This window comes from Lactuca virosa, chromosome 3, assembly GCF_052849685.1.
Source record: "Lactuca virosa cultivar CGN04683 chromosome 3, Lactuca_virosa_CGN04683_v6, whole genome shotgun sequence".
NCBI lineage: Eukaryota > Viridiplantae > Streptophyta > Magnoliopsida > Asterales > Asteraceae > Lactuca > Lactuca virosa.
The window spans coordinates 77316758-77343259 of NC_136428.1; the positions used below are offsets into that span (position 1 = coordinate 77316758).

The 26502-nt window shown below is 38.2% G+C and overlaps 1 protein-coding gene and 1 long non-coding RNA gene across 2 annotated transcripts; one reads left to right on the forward strand and one right to left on the reverse strand.

The window, feature by feature from the left end:
• The first annotated feature begins 250 nt into the window (after positions 1 to 250).
• On the forward strand, positions 251 to 1991 carry LOC145162497 (uncharacterized). The gene is made up of 3 exons (XR_013739145.1): positions 251 to 385; positions 578 to 647; positions 1902 to 1991. It is a non-coding gene; the product is annotated as an uncharacterized LOC145162497 (long non-coding RNA).
• Positions 1992 to 13824: 11833 nt separating this feature from the next.
• On the reverse strand, positions 13825 to 14935 carry THX (thioredoxin X). Its single transcript, XM_079084968.1, has 2 exons — positions 14495 to 14935; positions 13825 to 14276 (listed from the first exon to the last, which is right to left on the reverse strand). Exons 1-2 carry the CDS (start codon positions 14864 to 14866, stop codon positions 14070 to 14072), a joined length of 579 nt encoding a protein of 192 aa, XP_078941094.1. The 5' UTR covers positions 14867 to 14935; the 3' UTR covers positions 13825 to 14069.
• Positions 14936 to 26502: the final 11567 nt, after the last annotated feature.

Sequence of the window (26502 nt, forward strand, 5' to 3'; positions counted from 1 at the left end):
GGGAGACCGATACGCGATATTTGGTGACATGGCACCACCAGAAATTGGACATGTGGCACCACTAGAAATTGGACACATGGCACCACCAGAAATTGGACATGTGACACCACCAGAATTTGGACAAGTGGCACCACCAGAAGGCCACCACATGCCCCAACTCACTATAAATAGAAGTGTCGGGTTCTCTCATTTCTTACACCTTTCCTCTTCCACTTTCTCTCTCTAAACTCTCTCTCTAAGCTCCCTTGAGCCCCTAAAGTCTAGGTAAATCCCCTAGCACCCGAAGGAAGTCCCGAGGCTCCCGGAGTCCCGAGAAAAGAACCTTTCGGCTCGGAAACGCTGCTCCAGCGAAGTCCGGTTTTGAGAAAAACCCGCTGTAAGTAAGGTACGCCTACGAAATTTTTAATATAACTTTTAAATAATTATAGTAATGTTATTAGGTCCTTAAAATAATTATTTGGGCTATTATTATTTATATATTGGGTGTTATTTAACGCTTGTATAATAATAATAATAGCCAGACTATTAATTAGTCGCGGTTAACGTTAAAACTAAACACTAGTGATATTAATACTAGGTTTTGATCAAGGAAAAATTGTTTTGAGATAACGGAGTGCTGTTCGAGTACCGAGTCACCACCTAATCAGGTGAGTGCATAGTTACTTTCATCTTACACATAGATATGAAGTATTTTATATTAATTACGTGTTATGTGTGCATATTATCTGAATACTTGCTGCCTATACTGATGAAAGATTTTTATACATGTTTTAAATAATTTAAACTGTATATGTATTTTATATCTACAAAAAAAGAAATGTTGGGGTAAAACATGGGTAGATGTAATAAGACGATGTGTGATAAAATGATGAGAGGCCTCGATGTTGTTGTTGTTGATTCTGTCATCTAGCGGAGTATGGATGACGACCACAGACTCTTCTAGACAGTCCAGTGGAACGCTAGCAGGCTCGCAACCTGTAGGTGTTTGTGAACGATGTGTTCACCGGTGTACTCCATCCCCCTCATGGTTGCCTTTAGGACATTTATTGCTGAGGAAACCCCTTGGCAGTAGTGTCCATCCCGATATTGATCCTTAGTCTAGGTCCCTTATGATAGGTGTTTTAGGGACGTAATGTGAGGATAACGGGAACGGGTAATCGGGTTATTGTTGATTGATGAAATTAATAAACTTATTTATTGTGGGTTGAAAACCCTATGTGCTCACCAGGCTCCCAAGCCTGACCCACTCAGTTTCATGTATTACAGGTAGTGGCGCTCGAGCATAGATGTGATGTTTTGGATGAGGGATTACGGATATAGGCCTGTAAATACGAAATAATGTAGTAAGGCTTATATTGTACTGTTTATGCTTTTGATCTGTATCGAACATGACATCCCGAGTCTTTTAATGAAATACATTTCCTTGGAAATGCTTTTGATAAATCTCTATCATATTTTATTTTGGGAACAAATTCCGCAACACTTTTATTTAAAATGTTACTCTGATTTTCAAACAAGCATAAACAAAATCGGTCTTTTCTGGCCGTGAAAATGGGGATGTCACAGTTGGTATCAGAGCATTAGTTTAAGCGAACTAGGAATTTGTAGGATTTCTAGACTTAAACTTAGAATGCTAAGCAATGATTGTGAGGTGTGAGCACTAGCTTATTTTAGGAATTGTGCCTAAAATGCTTTTATGTGCTAAATGATTTATGCCTTATATGCTGTTATTTGTTCGGATCTATGGTCTGTTGCCGACCGGATCTGGAAACCTTATGTGTTTAGGATTCTAAACGTACAACTACGATATTATAACTAACATGTAAACGTTTCGGAGAGATAAGGATGATTTAAACGTCTATCCTAAATAAAGATCTAAATTCACCTTATTCGGTGTATAGATCAAAATGGCAAGAACCCGCAGTGGAGCTGGAAACGCAAACGAAAACAGGAATCGACCACCTGTAATTGAGCAAATACATGTTGTAGCTGCAGCACCTGAGCCAGTAACGATGGCTGGTGTACAATTGATGATTCAGGCGATGTTGGATAATCAGATGGAAGAAACTAGACGTCTGCTTCGACAAAATCGTGAAGAACTTTCAATCCAAGTTGAAGAGCCCGAAGTGAATGGAGGGCCATCGGAAGGTGGAAACTTTAGTGGTACCGTTGGTCAAGACAACCCACAAATTGTTAGACAAGGCAATCGTAATGGAGGAAATGATGGAAGAGGATGTAAATACAAGGATTTTATGGCGTCTAAGCCACCGTGTCTATCCGGAAGCCTGACGCCGGTGCAAATTATGGATTGGATCTCCGAAATGGAGACAATGTTTGAAAGTTGTGAATGCAGCAACAGGCAGAAGACCGCTCTTGCGATCCCGTTGTTGAAATCTGGCGTGTTGAGTTGGTGGAAGCTGTTAGCTGATTCTATGCCCAAGGGAGAAGCGAGTAAAATGTCTTGGGAAGATTTTGTGGAACAACTGAAACTGCAATACTGCTCAGAGCAGGACCTACTGGAAATCAATAACGAGTTTCAGAATTTGAAGAAGGGAAAGATGAGCGTTGCTGAATACGCTGCAAGTTTCACGGAGAAAATGAAGCTTATCCCATACCTAGTTCCAACAGAACTCTCAAAGGTCAATAAGTTTGCCCTTGGACTACCAGCGGACTATGGTCCAATGGTTAAGCAAGCAACCACGTTGAAAGCCGCCATCTGGGCTGCCAGAAATGTTGAGACCCAGATCAGAGAGAAAGGTCTGGAAAGGTCAGAGGTTGGTGAGAAGAGGAAGTTTGACGGACCCTCGGGGTCCAGCAAAAAGGGTAAATTCTCAAAGTCTAGTTCGAAAGGAGGTGGAGGAGGCGAAGTGAAGTGGTGTGACAAGTGCAAGAAGAAGCACTCTGGGAAGTGCGACGGAGGGGTCACTTGTTTCAAATGTGGGAAGCCTGGGCACTATGCCAATGAATGCACATTCACTATGAAGGTCTGTTATGAGTGCAACGAGGAGGGGCACATTTCGAGGGACTGCCCGAAGAAGAAGGAAGCAGGAAGACCCAACATTCCACCAAAGCCGAAGGCTAGAGCCTTCCAGATGACACTGGAGGCTGCTAAGGAAGAAGCTGATGTCGCTTCAGGTACCTTTCTCGTAAACAAATTGCCTGCCCAAATTTTATTTGATTCTGGAGCCAACTACTCCTTTATTTCGCATGAATTTGGTAGAAAGCTAGCTTTGCCTGTCGATAGACTAGATAATGCCTTATTAGTCGAAGTTGCTAGTGGCAAGTTTGTACCTGTTAGCCATCGTATGAAAAACATCTTAATTGATTTGAACGGGAATAAGTTTCACGAGGAATTATTGCCTATCGAACTTAACGGTTTCGACATCGTGTTGGGAATGGATTGGCTTAGCACCAATGATGCGGAAATACTGTGCAAAAAGAAGATCGTAAAAGTAAACCCGCCTGGGAAAGAGTCGTTTATGGTGTATGGGGACAAACGCAGGGTAAATTCTGGAATCATTTCTCTAATGAAAGCCAGAAAATGTTTGACCAAGGAATGTACATCATATTTAGCATTCGTGATCGATGCTAAGAAGGAAAAGAAGGTGATACAGAGCATTCCTGTCGTGTGTGATTATCCGGAAGTATTTCCCGAAGATCTTCTCGGATTACCGCCTGATCGACAAGTAGAATTCCGTATTGACTTGTTACCAGGAACGACATCAATAGCAAAAGCACCTTACCGATTAGCACCGACGGAGATGAAGGAGCTGATGATGCAACTTCAGGAGTTATTGGACAAAGGTTTCATTAGACCTAGTTCATCACCCTGGGGAGCTCCGGTGTTATTCGTGAAAAAGAAAGATGGAAGTATGAGAATGTGTATTGATTACAGAGAGCTGAACAAGGCAACAATAAAGAATAGATATCCGTTGCCAAGGATTGATGACCTGTTCGATCAACTGCATGGTTCAAGTTATTTCTCAAAGATCGATCTTAGGTCAGGATATCATCAACTGAAGGTGAGAGATCAAGATATTGAGAAGACTGCGTTCAGAACGAGATATGGACACTACGAGTTCTTGGTTATGTCGTTTGGACTAACTAATGCTCCAGCAGAATTCATGGATCTGATGAACAGGGTTTGTAAACCATTCCTCGATAAATCCGTGATAGTGTTCATAGATGACATTCTCATCTACTCGAAAAGCCAAGAGGAGCATGGCCAGCATCTACGAGAAGTGTTGGAAGTCTTGAAGAAGGAGAAATTGTATGCAAAATTCGCCAAGTGTGATTTTTGGATCCGAGAAGTCCAATTCTTGGGTCATGTGGTTAACCAGGAGGGGATAATGGTCGATCCAGCAAAGATTGAAGCGGTAATGAAGTGGGAACAACCAAAAAGTCCCACGGAGATCCGAAGCTTTTTGGGATTAGCCGGATATTACCGAAGGTTTATCCAAGGATTTTCTTCAATCGCTAGTCCATTAACAGCGTTAACCCACAAAGGAACTACCTATGCTTGGAGTGATAAGCATAAAGAAGCATTCGAGAAGCTAAAGAAGAAACTATGCGAGGCACCGATACTTTCTCTACCCAATGGAGTTGAAGACTTCGTTGTTTATAGCGATGCGTCTGGTATTGGGTTGGGTTGTGTTTTGACCCAAAGAGAAAAGGTGATCGCATATGCGTCTCGACAGTTGAAGGAACATGAAAAGAATTACCCGACTCATGACTTGGAGTTGGCGGCGGTAGTTTTCGCTCTAAAAATATGGAGGCATTACCTCTATGGTACGAAGTGCAAACTTTTCACCGACCATAAGAGTCTCCAATATCTCTTTAATCAGAAAGAATTGAACATGAGACAACGACGCTGGCTAGAATTACTCAAGGACTATGAGTGTGAGATACTTTACCACCCCGGTAAAGCAAACGTTGTCGCTGATGCTCTCAGTCGAAAAGTCAACCTTGAAAGAAAAAGGCCAAGAGCGTTAAGAATAGAAGTTGTCTCGACCATTGTGGAAAGTATCAGGGAAGCTCAAGAAGAAGCTTCAGAGAAGAGTGACCGAAAAGAAGAACGTTTGGGAAAAACATTAGTGTTCGGTACAAACAGTCAAGGACTAAAGGTATTCCAAGATCGGATTTGGGTACCTAAGACTGGAGGAATAAGAGATCTTCTGATGGAAGAAGCTCACAAGACCATGTACTCGATTCATCCCGGTAGCACTAAAATGTATAGGGACCTAAAACCCTACTACTGGTGGCCGACGATGAAGCTCGACGTTGCGAAATATGTGGCCGAGTGTGTAACTTGTGCAAGAGTTAAGGCACAACATCAGAAACCATATGGGAGTTTAGAACCCTTACCTGTACCCATGGGTAAATGGGAAGACATCACCATGGATTTTGTGACTAAACTACCCAGGACGAAGAACGGTCACGACATGATTTGGGTGGTCGTGGATCGTTTCACAAAGAGTGCACACTTCATAGCTGCCAATGAAAGGTGGTCTATGGATAAGCTTGCAAATGCTTACGTGAAGGAAATTGTGAGACTTCACGGTGTTCCTCTAACAATTGTATCGGATCGTGATAGTCGTTTCACGTCAAGGTTTTGGAGAAGTCTACAAGAGGAATTGGGTACGAAGTTATGTCTGAGTACAGCTTACCATCCGCAGACTGATGGTCAGAGTGAAAGAACGATTCAAACGCTTGAAGATATGTTGAGAGCATGTACCCTCGAGTTCCAAGGTAACTGGGATGAGCACTTACCTTTGGTAGAATTTTCCTACAACAACGGCTTCCACTCGAGCATCAAGATGGCACCTTATCAAGCTTTGTACGGACAAAAGTGTCGTACGCCTTCTTGTTGGCTTGAGGCTGGAGAAAAGCAGTTTATGGGCCCCGAGATAATCCATGAGACTGCTGAGAAACTGAAGGTGATAAAGGAAAGGATGTTAGCAGCTCAGGATCGTCAGAAGAGCTATGCTGACAAGAAAAGACGACCGATGACCTTCGAAGTTGGGGATTCCGTTTTGCTTAAAGTCTCACCGTGGAAAGGACTTATACGATTCGGGAAACGAGGAAAGCTGAGTCCAAGGTTTATTGGACCGTTCAAAGTTCTTCAGAAGATTGGGAACCAAGCTTACAAGCTGGAATTGCCCGAAGAACTCGATGGTATTCATAACACCTTCCATTTATGTTATCTGAGGAAATTCACGGGAGAAGTTCCCGACATAATTCCGATCTCGGAGTTAAGAATGGATGAGAATAAGAGGCTAATCGAAGAGCCCGAGGCAATTGTTGACCGTAAGATTAAGAAGTTACGACGCAAGATGGTCGACTTTGTGCTAGTCCGATGGAAACATTCGAATGGGCCGAATCTCACTTGGGAAACAGAGGATGACATGATGAGTCGCTATCCGCATCTGTTTGCTGACGCATGATTCCGGGACGGAATCATCCTAAGGGGGAGAGAATTGTAACGCCCGGGTTTCGGGGCTAAGCATTTTTAGACGATGTAATAGTCTAGGTCAACTATTGTAACTCTTTTGATGTAATAAAAATGAAATATTTGAGTATTTTGTGAATTTATGTGCTTATTATTTAATTATAAATGTATAATTAATAAAGAATAAAAATAAGCGTCAAAATTAAAATATGAGATAAGCCCGATATCTTTACATAAAGTTGTAGTGGTCAAAACAAGGATTCCAGAGATATAAAGAACGCCGAAATCCGAGTTATAACGAAGAAGTTATGACCCGACGAAGTTTCACGACGGAACCGGCACGATACCGGGAAGCGTGAATAGTGAATTTATGATAAAGCGAGTTTTTAGCCGACACGACCTAAACGAGAATCGAAGAGCTCTTTAATTGTGGCGTAACAATAAAAAGACAGACGAAAAAGGACGTCGGATGAAGAAGTTATGAATTTTTAACGGACCAATCCTGTCCCGGCCTGTTAAAAATATAACTTTTAAAATAAATTCAAAATTAGCCAACGGAGTCTAAACGAAAGTTGTAGATTACGTTCCCGCCTTCGCGTAGATATAAATAACGTCAAAAACGGAGCTCGTATGCGAGAGTTATGATTTTTATAAGACGGGAGGCCGATACGCGATATTGGGTGACATGGCACCACCAGAAATTGGACATGTGGCACCACTAGAAATTGGACACATGGCACCACCAGAAATTGGACATGTGACACCACCAGAATTTGGACAAGTGGCACCACCAGAAGGCCACCACATGCCCCAACTCACTATAAATAGAAGTGTCGGGTTCTCTCATTTCTTACACCTTTCCTCTTCCACTTTCTCTCTCTAAACTCTCTCTCTAAGCTCCCTTGAGCCCCTAAAGTCTAGGTAAACCCCCTAGCACCCGAAGGAAGTCCCGAGGCTCCCGGAGTCCCGATAAAAGAACCTTTCGGCTCGGAAACGCTGCTCCAGCGAAGTCCGGTTTTGAGAAAAACCCGCTGTAAGTAAGGTACGCCTACGAAATTTTTAATATAACTTTTAAATAATTATAGTAATGTTATTAGGTCCTTAAAATAATTATTTGGGCTATTATTATTTATATATTGGGTGTTATTTAACGCTTGTATAATAATAATAATAGTCAGACTATTAATTAGTCGCGGTTAACGTTAAAACTAAACACTAGTGATATTAATACTAGGTTTTGATCAAGGAAAAATTGTTTTGAGATAACGGAGTGCTGTTCGAGTACCGAGTCACCACCTAATCAGGTGAGTGCATAGTTACTTTCATCTTACACATAGATATGAAGTATTTTATATTAATTACATGCTATGTGTGCATATTATCTGAATACTTGCTGCCTATACTGATGAAAGATTTTTATACATGTTTTAAATAATTTAAACTGTATATGTATTTTATATCTACAAAAAAAGAAATGTTGGGGTAAAACATGGGTAGATGTAATAAGACGATGTGTGATAAAATGATGAGAGGCCTCGATGTTGTTGTTATTGATTCTGTCATCTAGCGGAGTATGGATGACGACCACAGACTCTTCTAGACAGTCCAGTGGAACGCTAGGAGGCTCGCAACCTGTAGGTGTTTGTGAACGATGTGTTCACCGGTGTACTCCATCCCCCTCATGGTTGCCTTTAGGACATTTATTGCTGAGGAAACCCCTTGACAGTAGTGTCCATCCCGATATTGATCCTTAGTCTAGGTCCCTTATGATAGGTGTTTTAGGGACGTAATGTGAGGATAACGGGAACGGGTAATCGGGTTATTGTTGATTGATGAAATTAATAAACTTATTTATTGTGGGTTGAAAACCCTATGTGCTCACCAGGCTCCCAAGCCTGACCCACTCAGTTTCATGTATTACAGGTAGTGGCGCTCGAGCATAGATGTGATGTTTTGGATGAGGGATTACGGATATAGGCCTGTAAATACGAAATAATGTAGTAAGGCTTATATTGTACTGTTTATGCTTTTGATCTGTATCGAACATGACATCCCGAGTCTTTTAATGAAATACATTTCCTTGGAAATGCTTTTGATAAATCTCTATCATATTTTATTTTGGGAACAAATTCCGCAACACTTTTATTTAAAATGTTACTCTGATTTTCAAACAAGCATAAACAAAATCGGTCTTTTCTGGCCGTGAAAATGGGGATGTCACAGAAGGGACTTCGGTCCGAGCAGGTACCGCAGGCGGACTCATCCGAAGGGACCGAAGGCGGGGTCAGGTGCGGTGCTCCAGTTGCGGGTGCGGTTCAGCGCTGCGGTCTTCAGCAGCCTCGATCCTCAGTAGTTCCAGTCCTTAGTCATTGCGGTCCGATGGCTGCGGTTCCTTAAGGGGACTTCGGTTTTGGTCCTTGGGGCTTCGACTCAAGGAAGGTTTGGTCCCTATAGAGGGACTTCGGCCCTAAAAGGCTATTTTCCAATGTATCTTCCCGTTTCGAATGATTTTTCACCAAGTCAAGTGTCGGGATGCCCCAAATGATTAAAATAAATCAAAAGAGGTTTTGAGAGAGATTTGGGAGAGATTTGACATACTTGGAGAGATTTGGCATACTTGGAGAGATTTGGGAGAGATTTCACATTCTTGGAGAGATTTCTCATACAGAGAGAGATTTGGGAGAGTTAGAGTGAAAGAGATTGAGAGAGACTTCTTTTGTGACCTTTTTGAGTGTTTGGCTCTGTAATTCAAGGTTCGTAAACCTCGTTAAGTCTTGTTATGATTGTTATATTCCCCGAGGGTCAAGGAATAATGTTTTATCGAGTAGTTTCATCACTTGCCCTGATTAGGGTTTTGAATTTCCGAACACGTGAAAACTCTAAGTGATATTTTGTATTAAGATTGCGAGTTGTTCGATAAGAAACATAATGGAAACCCTAATATACAAGGGTTAGATGAGTTGACCGGTTTGACTTGTTGACTTTAGTTGACTTTGACTTGGCCAAAATTGACGGTTGTCACAATGAGGGGGATGGAGTACACCGATGAACACATCGTTCACAACACCTACATGTTATGAGCCTGCTAGCGTCCCACTGGACTGTCTAGAAAGAGTCTGTGGTCGTCATCCATACTCCGCTAGATGACTAGATCAACAACAACATCGAGGCCTCTCATCATATTATTTCATCACACACCAACTGTCTACCCATGTTCTACCCAACATATTAGTAGATAAAATATATACATTTATATACAGCTTAAAACCTGTACAAAACATTCATTCAACAACTAGTTCAAATAAACAGATAATATATAAACACATAGCACGTATTTTATAAAGAATACTTCATATCTATGTGTTAGAAGAAAATGAAAATACACTCACTTGATCAGAAGATGATCGGACAGCACTACGGCTTTAAAAGTAGTATTCTTCGGTGAAACTAGAAGATCTTCACACACTGGGCTTCTCGCAAGCAGAGCTTCGGCTCGGAAACTTTACTTCTCGGGATCCTCGGGGCTTCGGGACTTGCTTCGGGTCTCGGGATAATATCGGGGCTTCGGGGGTATTTCTTTGCACGTAAAACGAGGCAATAAGGAGTGAGAGAGAAGAAATGAGCAACAAATCCCGGAGACCTTGCATTCTATTTATAGGGGGAGGCTGACCCTCCGAACGCAGCGTGTTCCCTGAACGAACGCAACGCGTTCCCGAACGCAGCGCATTCCGCCGTGCGTCATTGCTTACGAACTTCGGACTTGACAGGCGACGAGACAGGCTCTGGGCTCCAAACGCGGGGTGTTCCCAATTGAACGCGGGGCGTTCCCCCTTTGGGATGCGCGCCTCGAACTTCAGAAATTCATAACTTTCGCATACGATCTCCGTTTTCGACGTTCTTTATATCCGCGCATAGGTGAGATTATGCTCTACAACTTTCGTTTAGACTCCGTCGGCTAATTTTGACTTTTATTTTTATAATATTATTTTTAGTAGGCCGGGACAGGAAAACTCCGTTAGAAATTCATATCTTCTTCATCGGACATCCGTTTTCGTCTGTCTTTGTACTGTTGGACTACTATCAACGAGATCTTCGATTCTCATTTAGATTGTTTCGGCCAAATATCACTCGATCTCTATTTCGAGATTTGGGCTGCATACTGCTAAGTCGAAACTTCGAAAAATCATAACTTCCTCATACAAAGTCAGATTTAGACGTTCTTCTTATGCACGCTCTCGGTTTAACTTATTCTACAACTTTCGTTTAGATCACTAAGGCTAAATATTGCTCTATCGTAAATTCACTATTTACGTCACGTAGTGTCGTACCGGTTCTATCGTGAAACTTCGACAGATCATAACTTCTTCGTTATAACTCGGATTTCGGCATTCTTTATATATTCGGAAACCTCGTCACGACTACTACACCTTCATATATCAATATTGGGTTTATCTAACATTTCATTTTTACGCTTATTTTTATTCTTAATTCAATTAAGCCACACAATTAAGCATAAAACACATAATACTCAAATAATACCTTCTTATTATTTCAAAACGAGTTACAAAGGTTCACCTAGACTATTACATCAATATTAATGCCTAGCCTAGAAACGCGGGCGTTACATATTTTCTTTTCAAAACTTTAGAAGATCAATCGGTTGGTTCTCTTTTCTTTTCTTTTTCCTTTTTGGGATCCTCCAAGATAGAATATCAATTCTTAATTAATACTAATTGCTTGATGCAATATTATGGAGAAAAAAACCTGATCATCCAAGTCTTTCGTTTAAGAATAACTCACTGCAAAGTATTTATGATAGTATGATGATATCAACAACTCATGTAAGCTAAAACCCAATGAAAATGATGCAATCAACAACTCATCTTAGATATTAAGAACAAAATTGATCAAAAGAGCAGATATAGATTGATTGCATTCACATATTGAAATATATCAAAAGCTCATACAACAATATATGAATTCACAAGGAAATCCCTAAAATTCTAAGATGTTAACACCCGAATTACCTAGAATTGATTGATTCTTATAAACGTCTACAAGAAGGAAGACGGAGTGGGGCAAGAGGTAAGACGACGAGAGGTTAACACTTGAATTTCAGGTTCGAATGGCGAAGATGATCTTGTACGTATATTGCATAAAGAGCTCCTGTGATTTAGAAGCAAGGGCAATATAATCCATTCAAATTTCTTTTTCAATTTTAATGATTTTAAAATACAAGAAATGATTGAAAAATGTTAAAGAAAAAGATTTTGGACAAATTTGATATTTTGACAACTTAAGATGGGTAAACATGATATTTAAAAAATAGGTTCAACAAATATGATATTTTGACATTTATTAAGGGTATATACGAAATTCTACCTTTTTTGTAGAAGATAAAATGATATTTTTTTGGTTTTGGAAGACCTTTTCTAACCCTAAACAAGCCACTGAGATTTCATATCCTAACATAAAAGTCGACGACGTCCTACCTCCCCATCGTCTCTGACCGACCAGCGATCCAACTTCTGATCACCATCTCTTTGCTAAACAATTTCAACCGCTTTCACATAAGTTTCATTTTTTTACTTTTGTCCTTCAGCCCTTCATGACGATGATGGTTACGATGCTCGTCGTCGACCAGCATCGTTTCACTCCTTATTTTTACTATCATATATAATATTATAATATAACTTTAAAATCATATATATTAATAATAAAATAATAAGTATTCCAAAAATATAAATGGTTACGGAACGGGTACATAGATGGAGACAAATGGAATTGCATACGAAATCTAGTAATCAGACGAGTATAACCATAATACCATAACCATTCTAAACAGTGGCCAAAATCTGCAGCAAGATAGGGTGACGCAAAAAAGTATGGTGCAAGAGCGCTCATATTTTTTGGCTGACTCTTGCACTTGAATTTAAAAATCCGGTTCGCTCCTGGCCTTTGGACTCGGATCTAGAAATTTCTTATAGGGTATGCAGTGTTTACACTTGGTAGAGTAAAGGATCCAAAAACATAATTCAAGGATTTCACAATAATAGCATTACATAATAATTTAAAGTTAGTAAAATCGATATGATATGACAACTTGTATTTCTATATACGATTATCTATTTCTCTAATGAAATTTAAAACTTTAAAAATGAACACATCAAGTTTCTGTATTCAAAAATTTATAAACAACTTATATTCTATAACGAAAACAATAACTTAAAAATTATTGCATCAAGGTTTTGTATTTTAAAATTTATAAATAACTTAGTATTTCCTACATAGCCATTTTTCCGGATAAAGTCAGGTAAGTACCAAGGATTGTTAGGATTTTTGATTGTTTGAGATTTGAATTATTACCTCTTAAGTTATGGGTTATGATAGATTTTTTAAAGTCTCAAAAATCATCCTTATTTATTTAGTGAAAGTTCTAAACCAAATATTTGCTTCCATTTCTTTAATAATAATTCTTCTCTTGCATGCTTACATGAGCTTACATGAGTTGTCAGTAATATATGGATTAGATGGTATACAGAGTCTGCATCAATAATATTGATAATATGTTTTAATTTAAAGAATTATGACTTAAAAAAAATATGAGAAGACAATATAAAATGTGTCTTTTAACTCAAAACACAAAATTTAATGGAATTTAAATAATTCCAATTTAATTGATTTTCTCAACCAAACCATTTTTAATGCATTCTAATTCCTTCAAGCTCCTTTTTAATCCGTGAACTAAAACATGCCTTTAATTTGACTTTTTTTCTCTTTAGCCTTTTTTTTTTTTTTGGTTATCCTGCCATCAATAAAATATAATCGCAGTGAAAACATTTTTTAATAATTTTTTTGGCGTCAGCTCAACAAATAAAAAAACTCAAATATCTTTATAGTAACGCTTTTTTATAGAGCTTATTTATGACTCTTGTCGAGATTTTTTTTAAATAACTATGTAAAACGAACTTAGTAGTATTATAATGGTGATGAAAAAAAAAAAAAAAAAAAACTCTAATTAGAGCTTAGTAGTATTATAATCGAGCAACGAAAAGGGTTTGTGAAAAAAAACTCTAATTAGAGCTTGTAAATTAAGGCACCAATGTCATTATTCCATCAGTTACTTGGTCAGCTTCTATTTTCTCGGGAAGTGTTGACCAGGTCAGAAGCATATTCTGCATGTATCAAACCGAGTCAGCCTTACCGGACACAGTCAGCACGATAGCACAATATCAAACAGCCTTGACTTGACAAAACTCTCCAATAAGCTCATATCATGAATGCTAATTGGTTTAAATTTCCACATCTACTTATTTCATACAGGCATTCCAAAACATCCACAAAGTACGGGCTCATAGAGCATCAATAAGGATAGGTTGGTTTAAGTTCAGTAAATTAATTATAATACAAAAGAATATATAATTGACATGTTCTGTTTTTCATAAATACTCTAATGAAAGTAAAAACCAAAATCCATTTGCGATTTTGTTTAATTTACCTAAATATTATTAAGAAAATGTGCAAGAGAAATTGAAGATCTGTAATACGTTTAAATTTACACCTTTATACAATTCCCCTGCTGCTCATAAATTGTGAGAAAAACAAGTGATGATTCATGGAGTTAAGCAACTGATACCGATTTCAGTAGTGCATCAATGTACTCCTTCAGCTTTGCTTTTGTAATTGCACCTTCCCTTCTGCTTTGTGGAATTTCTTGCCCATCTTTGAACAAAATCAAAGCAGGCAATCCATACACCTTGTACTCTTGGATTAGCTTTGGATTCGAGTCGTGATCGATCTTTACAACCAATAGTTTATCTTCGTATTCCTGAATTTTAGCAAAAACAACTGAAACCCTAACTAATCATCAAAGGTCGAAAAACTAATTGAACAATGTGATTGTAGTATACAATACAGTAGATGAGCTAAAATCCCTAAATTAGGGTTCCTTCGCTCCAAATCAACCAAGTAATTCATGATTCGATTTGAAAATACAATTCATGTCAATAGGATTTCAAAAAAGGTAAAACGAGAAGCGATGTGAACCTTTGCTATGGATTCAATGGCGGGAGCGATTAATCGACAAGGTCCGCACCAACCGGCAATAAACTCAACAAGAACAGGACGGTCGGATTTCAATACTACCTCCGGGAATTGGCTCTCGTTAATCTCGGTAACTCCACATTTAATCGGCACTTTCACACTCGACGACGAAGATTGAGATGAAGAATTTTGGAACGAGTGAATTAGTTTTCTCTGAGCACCATGATTGCCGAATAAGGGCTTTCGGAAGAACGCCGCCGTACCTGTGGAGCAAGAACCGGTGTAGAATAAGGAATTGGAGGACCGGAGGGGAAGGGGCGGCGGACGGTGGAGAATGGCTGCTGTAGAAGAGGATGATGCCATTAGCGTATCCATGATTGGGTAATGAAATGCTGAGACGTTATCGACGATAAGAGGACTCAGACGAAAGTGAAGATGACATGTACAAGCCACGTTCTCCAATCAATTTAAGTTATAAAAAAAATACTATAAAATATTCTTTGCCACAAAATTACTAGCAAATATTTAAGATAATATTAAAATACCGATGGATAATATTGCTAAATCATGTAATTTTAATTTTAATAAATATATTGTTTTTTTTTTATTTTAACCGGCAAATACAAATATTATAATCTACTCCTAAACTAACACCTTTCACTCATATTAATTATTAAAATAATAATTATCATATACTAAATTAATATACGGTATAAAATTACAACAACTTTGAATAATATTATTCAATTAATTTTAATCCGGACTTGACATATTAATAAAGTTAATATAATATTTGATTTAATGTTACATTTAAATTATGTTATCAATAATTAGTTTCAAATTTACTTATTTGACCATATTTATTAAGGTTATTGTCAATATAGTCTAACAATGGTTCGTATATTGGTTTAAACAGTTCATCATGACTTTTTTTTTTGCCTTTGAATGGTACAAGTATTTTACCGCTTAATTTCGTATCTTTACCCATTTTTGAAGGTTACACTGCTTTGTCAACTGTCTACTAAGCATGTGAGTCAACAATGACTCAGTAGTGAGTCGACTCATCGTTCCCACATAAGCCAAGAGTTATTACGCTCATTTAGTCAACTCCAACAACCTCTTTCTCACACACACACACAAACCATTTTTTTGCTTCTCATTACATAGATCTTCAGTTATTCATCATATTTTGCAACAATTGTCGTCTGCTTTTATCGATAAGTATTTAGAAAAAGACAACAACAGGAGAGCAACAGTTGTTCTCAAGAACAAATTTGTTGTTGAGTGGAGTATCAAATATGTTAAAATCAAAGACAAATACCACTTCATGGATGGATGGGTCAAGTTCATTAAAGAAAATCGTCTTCAAATTTACGACTTGCTTGTCTTTTCGCTTCTCTCTCCTCCTCCAAATTCAATCTTTCATGTCATTTTTTATGCACCGAATGGATGCTTCAAACACCCAGTTTGTTCTTCGGGTAATTTACAAAGCTCAAGAAACAAATCTCTTGAATTAGTTAAATCTTTCAAATCAGACAAACCCTTTTACTTTGTGGCGATGAAACTTTCACAACTCCTCGAGGTTTAGGAGAGTGGGAGGCAGTGCAGATCTGTCCGACATAAGAGGCATCAAGTTTCTAGAAATTCATTTGGAGGAGGTGTCAGCAGCGGTGGTTAACCCTTTTCTAGTAGCGACGGTGGTTGTGGTGTATTCATATTCTTCAATGGGGGTTCTCAACACACCTCCACTGGTTTGCATAATTCTATATTCGATTTCGATTTCCCATATCACCACATCGTCTTCAATTGCATTATTCCACAAAATTTGATCGTTTTCGTCAGAGCTTAAACCTATTAATCTAAGGAAGTATGTTTTCATCGGAGAACACTTGTAGGAGCGTGGGTCCATATATCATACTGGAAATCATTTGGCACCAAGTCGAATGAGCCAATCTTCCATGTACCCTCGAAGAGCCTTACAAAGGTACAACAAATTTAACTAGTTCGATAGCTTAAAATCCTAAACCAAATCTGGAATCTTTTTTCTTAAACCTGGTGGACGATTCTGGTGGCAGATGATGGTGGATTAGTGGCGGTGTTGGAACAAAGGGTAAAGGGAATAATAACAGTCAACGGTGGAAGTAAACGGGGGATTAGGGTTTTCCGACGGTGTGTGGATGAGAGAGAGAAAGAGAGAGAGAGAGAGAGAGAGAGAGAGAGAGAGAGAGAGAGAGAGAGAGATCTTAATTGATAAGGGATGTGTCTGATAATGTAACATCCAAAAAATCACGACTAAAAATTTCATTTTTGATTAATTAATTATAAAAACCAGTAGTCTAAAACATCATTAGAGCCAATCTATATCAAAACCAGTATGTCAATTAACCAAACATGTCATAGAAAATATTATCAGAGTACAACTCCCAAAGATCTCATTTGCGGAAAATCATAGTGTGATGCGCTACGATCATGTCGGCTCCTTTCCTTTGAAGAAGAAGTACTTAAAACCAAAAATGAAAACTGTAAGCATGAAGCTTAGTGAGTTCCCCCATCATACCACATAATCACATACTGTCAGACATATCTGGGTGTCCGGCCTACCTTATCAGGCATATCTGGGTGCTCGACCTACCCTCCTGTTTATTTCAACCGGTTACGGGGGCTATTTCACCCCTACCACTACCACATAATAACATAGCATAAACATACTGTCAGGCATATCTGGGTGCCCGACCTACCCTCCGGTGTATTCCAACCGGTTATGGAGACTATTTCACCCCCTACCACTACCACATAATAACATAACAATAAGCACGTAAATCATAACATATAATGGCATACCAGACAATTATCACGAAGACAATCGTCTCTACCATAAATAACTACTAGTGGGCCGGCATTGGTGCCTTCGAGCCACTCCTACAGGAAGGTAACTCACCTCACACTGCTGAAGTCCACTACAAGAAATTCTTAACTGCTGTCCTGGCAACTCCACGGGCTATCAGTACCATGATATCACCCAACTACCAATTGGGTTCTAAACCATGATCCATAATCCATACTTGGGGTAAAATGACCATTTCACCCCTGGTCCAATAAGATACGTAACTAAGGCCCAAACCTAAAACTATAAGATCCATAAATGTCCACTAATGGCCCAATTTTCCAAATTGGGCCCAAACTCCTTATTGGGCCTTATCCTAAGGTCCAATCCTCCAATTAGTCCAAAACACAACCATTCTGATATTCCATTAGGGTCTGAGAATCTAAGCCCAAACTCGAAGCCTAAAATCTAAAACTCCAATAAGAGGCATACGTGGGGTGTACCCTCGCCTCGCATTGACCGTCTACGGGGTCGTTGACTCGGTACGCGGGGTGTGCATCAATCTACACGGGGCGTACCCACAAACCCACCAGACTCCTTTTTGTGACTTAACCAGTTAAGCACTCTTCATCTAAACTCCAGGAAACCTCCAAATGAAGCTCTTAATGCATAAATTCGGCACCTTTATGCATTTGCATGACTCAAAGGGACTCAATGACCATCTTAACCACATAATACCCATCTAGAACATGTATGAATGGTTTCTAGCCTCAAAGATGGAAACTTTATGGATTTATAACCTCGGAAATGCTAAGAGTAGCAACTCAAAGCCCCTAGAGTTGTAACGCCCCGTTCGAAAAGTACTTATTTATGAATTTCCGAAATCAAGAGTAAGGGCGTTTCTGTCTTTTGTGGGCAATGAGTTTCATTCGGGAAGTTTTCGGACCGGGGTATGTTGATAGAAGCGTAGGGCTTCTCGCCACCTTCGCGTGGATATAAAGTTCGTCGGGAACGGGCTTAGAATAAAGGAGTTATGACACTTTGAAGATATTGACATTTATAGCCCTTAATGGGAAGAGTTGACGAGGAAGGCCATGCATGCCTTTGGGACACGCGTGGGTACGCCCAGCGTAGGCTAGGTTACGCCCAGCGTAATAGGGTGAATGACCGCGGGTGCAAGGACGCGTACGCCCAGCGTACTAGAGTTACGCCCAGCGTACGCTCAGAGTCTTAAAACCCTAATTGTAGGTCCAGCCACTATATAAGGAACATTATGGTTCCAACCCTAGCCTCCATATCTGCCCTCTTACTCTCAGAAACCCTAAGTAGCCGTTCTTCTTCCATTGTTGTGGATATTTGACCTTGTGGAGCTTAGTTTGGCAAAGGAAAGCTTAGAAGAAGAAAGAAGAGGTTGGCAAGAAGGAAACTTGGTGGCTGGAGCTTGTAGATCCGAGATAGCATCACCCTTTGCAACCACTTGAAGGTATAAAGCTTCTTGCTTGACATCTATTTTGTGTAGATCTATGTATGGTGAAGTTTTGACACCATTCTTGTCCCAAAAACCCCCATCTTGATGTATGATGTGTTTTGGTTAAGATGAGTTGTCCTTTCAGACCATTGGAGAGGTCTTGAGTAAGAAAAATGAGGTCCCAATGGCTTTGGTTGTCCCATATAAGAAGTAGGAAGGTCTTAATGGATTAAGACCTTGGGTTAAGAGCTTTATGGACGTCCCAAGTAATAAAGTTTGAGACTTTATGAATCCTAGGCATATTTGGTGTATGGATCTGAAGTTTGGGCTTAAGAGCTTAAGCCATTAAGATCTTATGTGGAGTTGTAGTTCAGCGAGGTTACGCCCCGTGTAAATGGGAGTACGCCCAGCGTAGTGGGTCTGTGTCCCGATTCCAATCCGCGAGCATCGTTGTACGCCCAACGTACCAAGAAGGGTACGCCCAGCGTACTCCCTCTGTTGAGTTTTCATTTTGGGCCTTAAGAGATTGGGTTGTTATTGGGATAATAGAGCTTGGGCCGTGACTGGACATTATGGATGGAGTAATTTGGACTCAATAATTATTATGGACCTTGGATCTAGGCCCATTTGGCGAGGTGGGCCCAATTTAGTAAATTGGGCCAATATTGGGCTTTGCATGAGGATTTGGTTTTGGGTCTTGGCCCAATAAGAGGATGATGGACTTAATGAGTGTTGTGGGCCCTTGGCCTAGAAAGTCATGATGGATTCTAATGTGATGATTTGCATGTGATAGTTGGGATTCCCGGAGGGTCAGCAGTCAGAGATTTGCAGGATTTCGGCAGCCACAAGGTGAGTTATCCTCACTATATCGACAGGGTCTACGGCACCAAGGTCGGCCCTTTATCGGATGGGAATCCGGGTAGTTGTTGTTATGATATTGCTTTGGTATGTATGCATCCTGGTAGTTAGGATGGTATGTGTTAAAGACCTGGTTAAGGTCGGTACCCGGGATATAGGGTAATGTTATGCTAGTGACCGGTTAGGTCGGAATCCTGGTTAGGATATTGATATGTTATGTGATCTGTTAGACTGTTTGTCTGGTTGAGGATTGTATATGATTATCTGTTTATGTGCACATGGTTGTTGGACTGGGGTTGGGTTGAGGCGGGTCCTGCTTTGTGCTGTAGGCTAACATACCCAGGGCGGACCGGATGTTCCGAAGGCCCAGCGAGCGGTCCGGATAGGCTGAAGGCCCCAAGAGGGCGGACCAGACGTGCCGAGGCTCGGAGAGTGGACCAGGCCGACTGAAGGCCCGGTGCGGGCGGACCAGTCGTACTGTAGACTCAGAGAGTGGACCAGGTGGATTGAAGGCCCGGTGCGGGCGGACCAATCACACTGTAGACTCGATGTATATGACTAGACTCGGAGGGTGGACCAGGTGGACTGAAGGCCCGGAGCGGGCGGACCAGTCACACAGTAGACCCGATGTGCGTGGCTGTTCTATTTGTGATATGTTATGAGTATGATTATGTGTGGTTGGTATTTTGGGGGTAACTCACTAAGCTTTCGGGCTTACAGTTGTAGTGTTATGTTTCAGGTACTTCAGGAGATCGTGGCAAGGCGAAGGCGTGATCGTACCGCTCCTCATGTTTTATGATTTATGAGATATGGTTCTGGGGGAAAACTCTGATAATGAACTATTTTGAAAACGAGATGTATGAACTTAATGGTTTTGAAATGAATTAAAATGTTTTAATTTGGCTCAATTTTTATGGGTGTTACAAGAGTGGTGTCCAACCACTAGATCTCACATAGGAGGCCAAAATGGGACCAAAAACCCACATACTCATAAATATCAACTTCTAGTGATCAAGCTCAGAATTTTTTTACCTTCCATGAGTTGAAAATGTAGCAATAAGCCCAGATCCACAAGTCCTTCCTTGAACCACCACCTTGTACTAAGCTTCCACTTCTTGAAATGCACCAAGATCCATTAAAAATGCACCCACAAGACTCACAACACTCTTGGATGAAGCTATCACTCGAAATTAGGGCTTAAGGAATTGGGGAATGAAAGAGAGGCGCACCCATTGGACTTAAGGTGCTTTAAATAGTGAGCCAACCCTTGAAATTAGGGTTTTGATATCCTGCACACTACATTGGGCGTAGTTCCAGTACGCTTGGCGTACTGCTCAAACCCTCCCGCGTCCACTTTTCCATAACTACGTTGGGCGTACCCTCGCGCATGCCACCTTGCATGCATGGGATTGCCTTACCTCTTATCTCCATTAGGGGCCAAAGCTGCCAAAACCTTCAAACTAACATAACTCACTCATCCTAGGTCCGTTTCCAACGAACCTTATGTATACGAAAAGGTGGCGAGAAGTAGGGGTTTTGATCGGGTAATATTTTTGGGTTTCAGGTAATTCGGGTCGGGTAATTCGGGTTTTTCATGTTAAAAACATTACGCCTTACCCGACCCAAATTAAGTTCGGGTAATTTGGGTAGTGGCTCGGGTTTGGGTAATTCGGGTATTACCCGAAATATATAATTTTTTTTTAGAATGACACCTAAAAATAAATTTAATGAAATAAATATGATGTGCTCTATTAGTCTTGTTTATATAAACAAATGAGGCATAAACAAAGTTACTCAAACTTTGAACATTGAGATTTTTTAGTCAATAATACTTGAGATATTAAGTAATCTTTTAACAGTTTAATCTAATCTATTAAGATGTTAAAAAAACAAATAATTAAAGATCTTAGTTTAAAAGTTTAAAATGTTTAAGATAATTGTAACCATAAGTTTTGTCATGTTCTAAAGTTTCATCAAGATAATGAGTTTGTTAGTTGCAATAAAAACTATAATTTACAAAACAATTAAGTTTTAAAGAACATGGTGACATATAAACAAATGCTTTTAATATTGTTGGTGTCATACTTCCAGAATAAAATAGATTCATGTTTTACAATAATGACAGTTAGTTTAAGCGTGATCAAATACCTGCTACAGAGTACAAACTCTACGAAAGAAAAAAAGGAATTTTTAAAATAATTCGGGTAATTTGGGTATACCCGAAACCCAACAAACGTACCCTATACTCGACCTGAAAAAAACCGGGTTACCCAAATACCCGAAAAAATTTACCCGACCCGATTTACCCGATACCCGATAAAATCGGGCGGATAATTCGGGTAACGAGTATTTTCGACAGGGGTAGCGAGAAGCCATACGCTCCTAACAACACCCCAAGCCTTAAGACCTTCTGAATAAGACCCAAAACATGAGATATCAATTTACAATCCTACCCTTGGCTCCCGAAGACACAATCGATTACATGGATCACTTAAATCATAGAAACTACATCCGAAATGGCTAAATCCTTCCTTTCCCAAAGCTCTAATCCCCGTGACAGCTGATGATTGGGCCGCAACCCCAATTAATAAGGAAAATCTGAAACCGGGTGTTACAGATAAGGTGACATTTTTTTAACTTTAAATCTGCCGATTAGGAAGGGTTTCACCGGGTAACCCCTTCATTTTTTTTCATAATGACTTTTTAAACCCTAAAACATGAATTTGTACCCTTCAAAGGCAAAAAAAAAAGTCACGAGGGACCATTTAAACCAAAATACGAAACATTGTTGGGTTACAGTGACAATAACCCTATTTATTAATACAATTAAATATAATTATAGAAATATCAACCAATGTTTTTAACCTAAAGTTCTATAATATATATTTTTATGTTGCTATTATTTATTAATATTTTTAGTTAGTTTTAACCATTTATAATAATTAAATCGATTTTTATGGTTTCCCATTTATAGATATTAAACCATTTATAATTATTTCAGTGGTCCCTATGGTTTACCGATGGTCACAAAATCAATTTCTACTACCTAAAAGACTAAATTACTTTCACAGTAACAGACTGAAAGTAACGATGTTAGCAAAAAAAAATTATTCACGCAAATTTTGGAAAACCACAAAGACTATGTCCGTAAAAAAATTTAGCAATAATTGAGTTTGTAGACTTTGATAAACTATAGGGACCATTTATGTAGTTTTGTCAATTGATAATTACAAAAATACTAAAAAATGAATGGTATTATTCTTGGAAGAACAAGTTTTATTTAAAAACTAAGTGTGAGACCCGTATATTACACAGATTTATAAATAAATTAATTTAATATCCAATTATAAACATTAAGCAATTTTTATAGTAATACTTTTACATATATCCAAAGGCTTTGATAAATAAGTATGTAACCGAACCCAAAATAATAAAAATTAGTAATGACATATTGTAAATAATTGTTATGAATTACAGATTTTCAGATACTTCTTTGAATACAATATTAGATGTCTTACTGCTAAGGTTACTGTCATTGTATAAAATTAATATTTTCAATCAATCATTGTTTTTTAACTCTGGACAATACAACATACAACTGTCTATGAGTAATGAGTAAACATTGGTTGTCTAAAAAACAAACTCACTCTTGATAACGATTGCTCTTGACTTTTGTTTATTGTCATCGCAAAACATACAACCAATGGAAAATGACCACTCTGCGCTTAAAACAATATTCCGCCCTATACAAAATTTACCATTCTGCCCTTGTGTTGTACTGTTAAAATATGATAAGGTATACATAAAATATTAGTGCATAGTTATTTACCGCACTAATACCAAAATAAGATGTTCCATGATTAATTGAGCATTGCAAGTACAATGCCAATTTACATAATTGACAATGTCGATAAAGACAACTTGTCGACAAAATTCCAAAAGTATCCTTATAGTAAACATTTATTTTTTCAGTCATATTAAGGACTTCATAAGATGAAAGAACATGACTATGTTGTACTAAGTTTAACAATCAATTAAGGGGAAAATGAAGATGTTAAACAAAAAAACATTCAATTTGAACCGGTCATGATTATACCCGGTATCACAAACACATTGATGGCAAAAAAAACATAATAATATTCAATGTCAATTAAATACATTTGATAACAGATTAACTACATTGCAAGTCTATATGTCCCAGCAAAATGAGATGATTAGTACATGATTATGAAGTCCACTAGTATGGTTGTGGTCTCTTTGATTTGGGCTACATGGTTCGAAATTGATCTGACGAATATCGAATAGAAATGAATATGATATTATCAAAACCTAGAAAAATAAAAATTCAAAACGTAAAATCAAAGTCAGCTCCAACCAAGACAAACCAAAAGTTCAATAAGCAAATTCAATTTTTCTTACTTCAAACGATTCTACAACAAGCAAAAAAATTAATAAATTGGAAATGCACTACTTTGTATTAAATGTTTTGTTTAGTTACATATGATTCCATTTGAATCTTAATAGACCAAAACTTTTTAAAAATTTGAATATTTCCTATCAAGAGAAGGAAGTAATCGTTTTTGGCATTATCAATCACATTTAATATAATTTATTCTTATAATGAATCGCCTTAAATAAATTAATGATATGTCAATAAAATATAATTGGAATAAATGAGAAAATAACATATGAAAAAAAATTAGTCAAAAATGCTAAGAAATTTACATGTGGAAAAATCAAGGAGAACATGACATTGTCAAAAAAATCTTTATCTATTAGGAAAGATGAATATTTATTTGTAAATGTGCTTTGCAAATTCCATTAATATCTGAAATGATATGTGAATTCTCCGATACTTTAATATGATATTATTGTTGTTTTGAGTCATTTTTTAAGACCGAAATTCTTTGATTGCAAACTTTTTCTCAAACGGTTTTGGTAACATGATATATACGTGAGTAGGGATGGGGTTTAAAACCGGAAAATCAGACCAAAACCGGAATTTGACCGGAACCGGAACCATTAGAACCGGAATATATAAAACCGGTTTTGGCTCCGGGTTTAAAAATTGGCTTTATCTGGGTTCTGGGTAATCCCGGTTTGGATCCATCGGGTCCGGGTAAATCGGGTCTAAGAACCGGAACAAGTGATAGGAACCAGAACCACTTTTAGGGATCAGAACCGGTTTTTGTGAAACGTTTAAAACATGCATATCTCATTCGTTTCAAGTTGAATTGACATACGATTTTTTCCAAAGTGTAGTTTAGAGTTTGTACATGATTTTAGATTATAAATTTATCATTTTTAGTGTTATATTCATTGACTTACAGTCCCCCAAATTCGAGATATCAAAGTTGGAAGTTTTTAGTTTTTTAGTTTTTTATATTTTGCAAAAAGTTTTAAAACATGCATATCTAATTCGTTTAAAGTCGGATTGACATGCGGTTTTTTCAAACTTGTAGTTTAGAGTTTGTACATGATTTTAGACTATAATTTTGTTATTTTTGGTTGAATATTCAATGACTTACAGTCCACCGAAGTCAGGATATCAAAGCTGAAAATTTTCAACTTTTCAGCTATTTGTTTTTTGTACTTTGTATTATGTGAAAACGTTAACACATGCATATCTCATTCTTTTAAAGTCGGATTGACATGCGGTTTTTTCCAGAGTGTAGTTTAGAGTTTGTAGATGATTTTAGACTATAATTTTGTCAATTTTGGTTTCATATTCAATAACTTACAGTCCCCAAAGTCGGAATATCAATATGAAAATTTTCAAAGTTCAACCCACTAAGTAATAAGTAATTATTAAAAAATTACAGTTTTTTTTCCGGTTTTCCGGTTCTTAACTCACTTTATCTGGTTCCAAGCTACCCACTTTGATGTTTTCGGGTTTTCTGGTTTTAGACCCACTTTACTCGATACCGTACCCGGAACCGGTTCCTATATACCGGTCCGGTTTCCAGTTCTACAAAATCTCGTTAACCGGTTCCAGGTTTTCCGGGTCCGGATTTGAACCCACTTTCATCCCTATACGTGAGTGAATTATTTTTATATTAAGCAAAATAAATATATGTTTGTTAAATTGATGCTGCTAGTTTAGTCAAAATTTTCGAACACTATACTTCACTAAACAAAAATATGGAGTACATTTCGCAAAATGATACATCACATTAATTTAAAAACTTTACTAGATTAATACATAAAATACCTAAATTCCATGTCTTGTTTTTAAACAACTGAATAATTAATAAAGTTGGTTAGCAAAATCTAACAAAACCAATTACAATCGAATGATTAATACCTAAATTATCAGAAGTAGTACACCCCGTTCTATGTGTAACGCCCGTGTTTTGAGGCAAAACATTAATTCAATGATGTAATAATCAATGTCAACCATTGTAACCTATTTTAAAGTAATAAAGATGAATTACTTGAATATTATGTGAATTATGTGATTTTATGTGATTATATACTTGTTTGTAAAGATATAATGAAAATAAGCGTCAAAAATAAAACATTAGAAAAGCCCAATATCTATGAAGGAAGTTGTAATGGTCGTGATAAGGATTTCGGACATATAAAGAACGCCGCAATTCGAGTTATAACAAAGAAGTTATGATCTGTCGAAGTTTCGCGACGGAACCGGTGCGACATTGCGTGACGTAAAAAGTGAGTTTACAATAAATTACTTTTTAGCCTTAGCGATCTAAATGAAAGTCATAGTGTTCGTTAAACCGAGAGTGTGCATAAAAAGAACGCCCAAATCTGACTTCGTATGAGGAAGTTATGATTTTTCCAAGTTTCGGATTATCAATACACAGCTTGGAGTTCGAATAGTAAATCGAACGGCTTTCGGCC

Coding starts and splice junctions, on each gene's coding strand:
- THX (XM_079084968.1), bottom strand. CDS start 14,866: ATGGATACGCTAATGGCATCATCCTCTTCTACAGCAGCCATTCTCCAC. Junction 14,277..14,494: donor CCATTGAATCCATAGCAAAG/GTTCACATCGCT, acceptor GCTAAAATTCAG/GAATACGAAGATAAACTATT.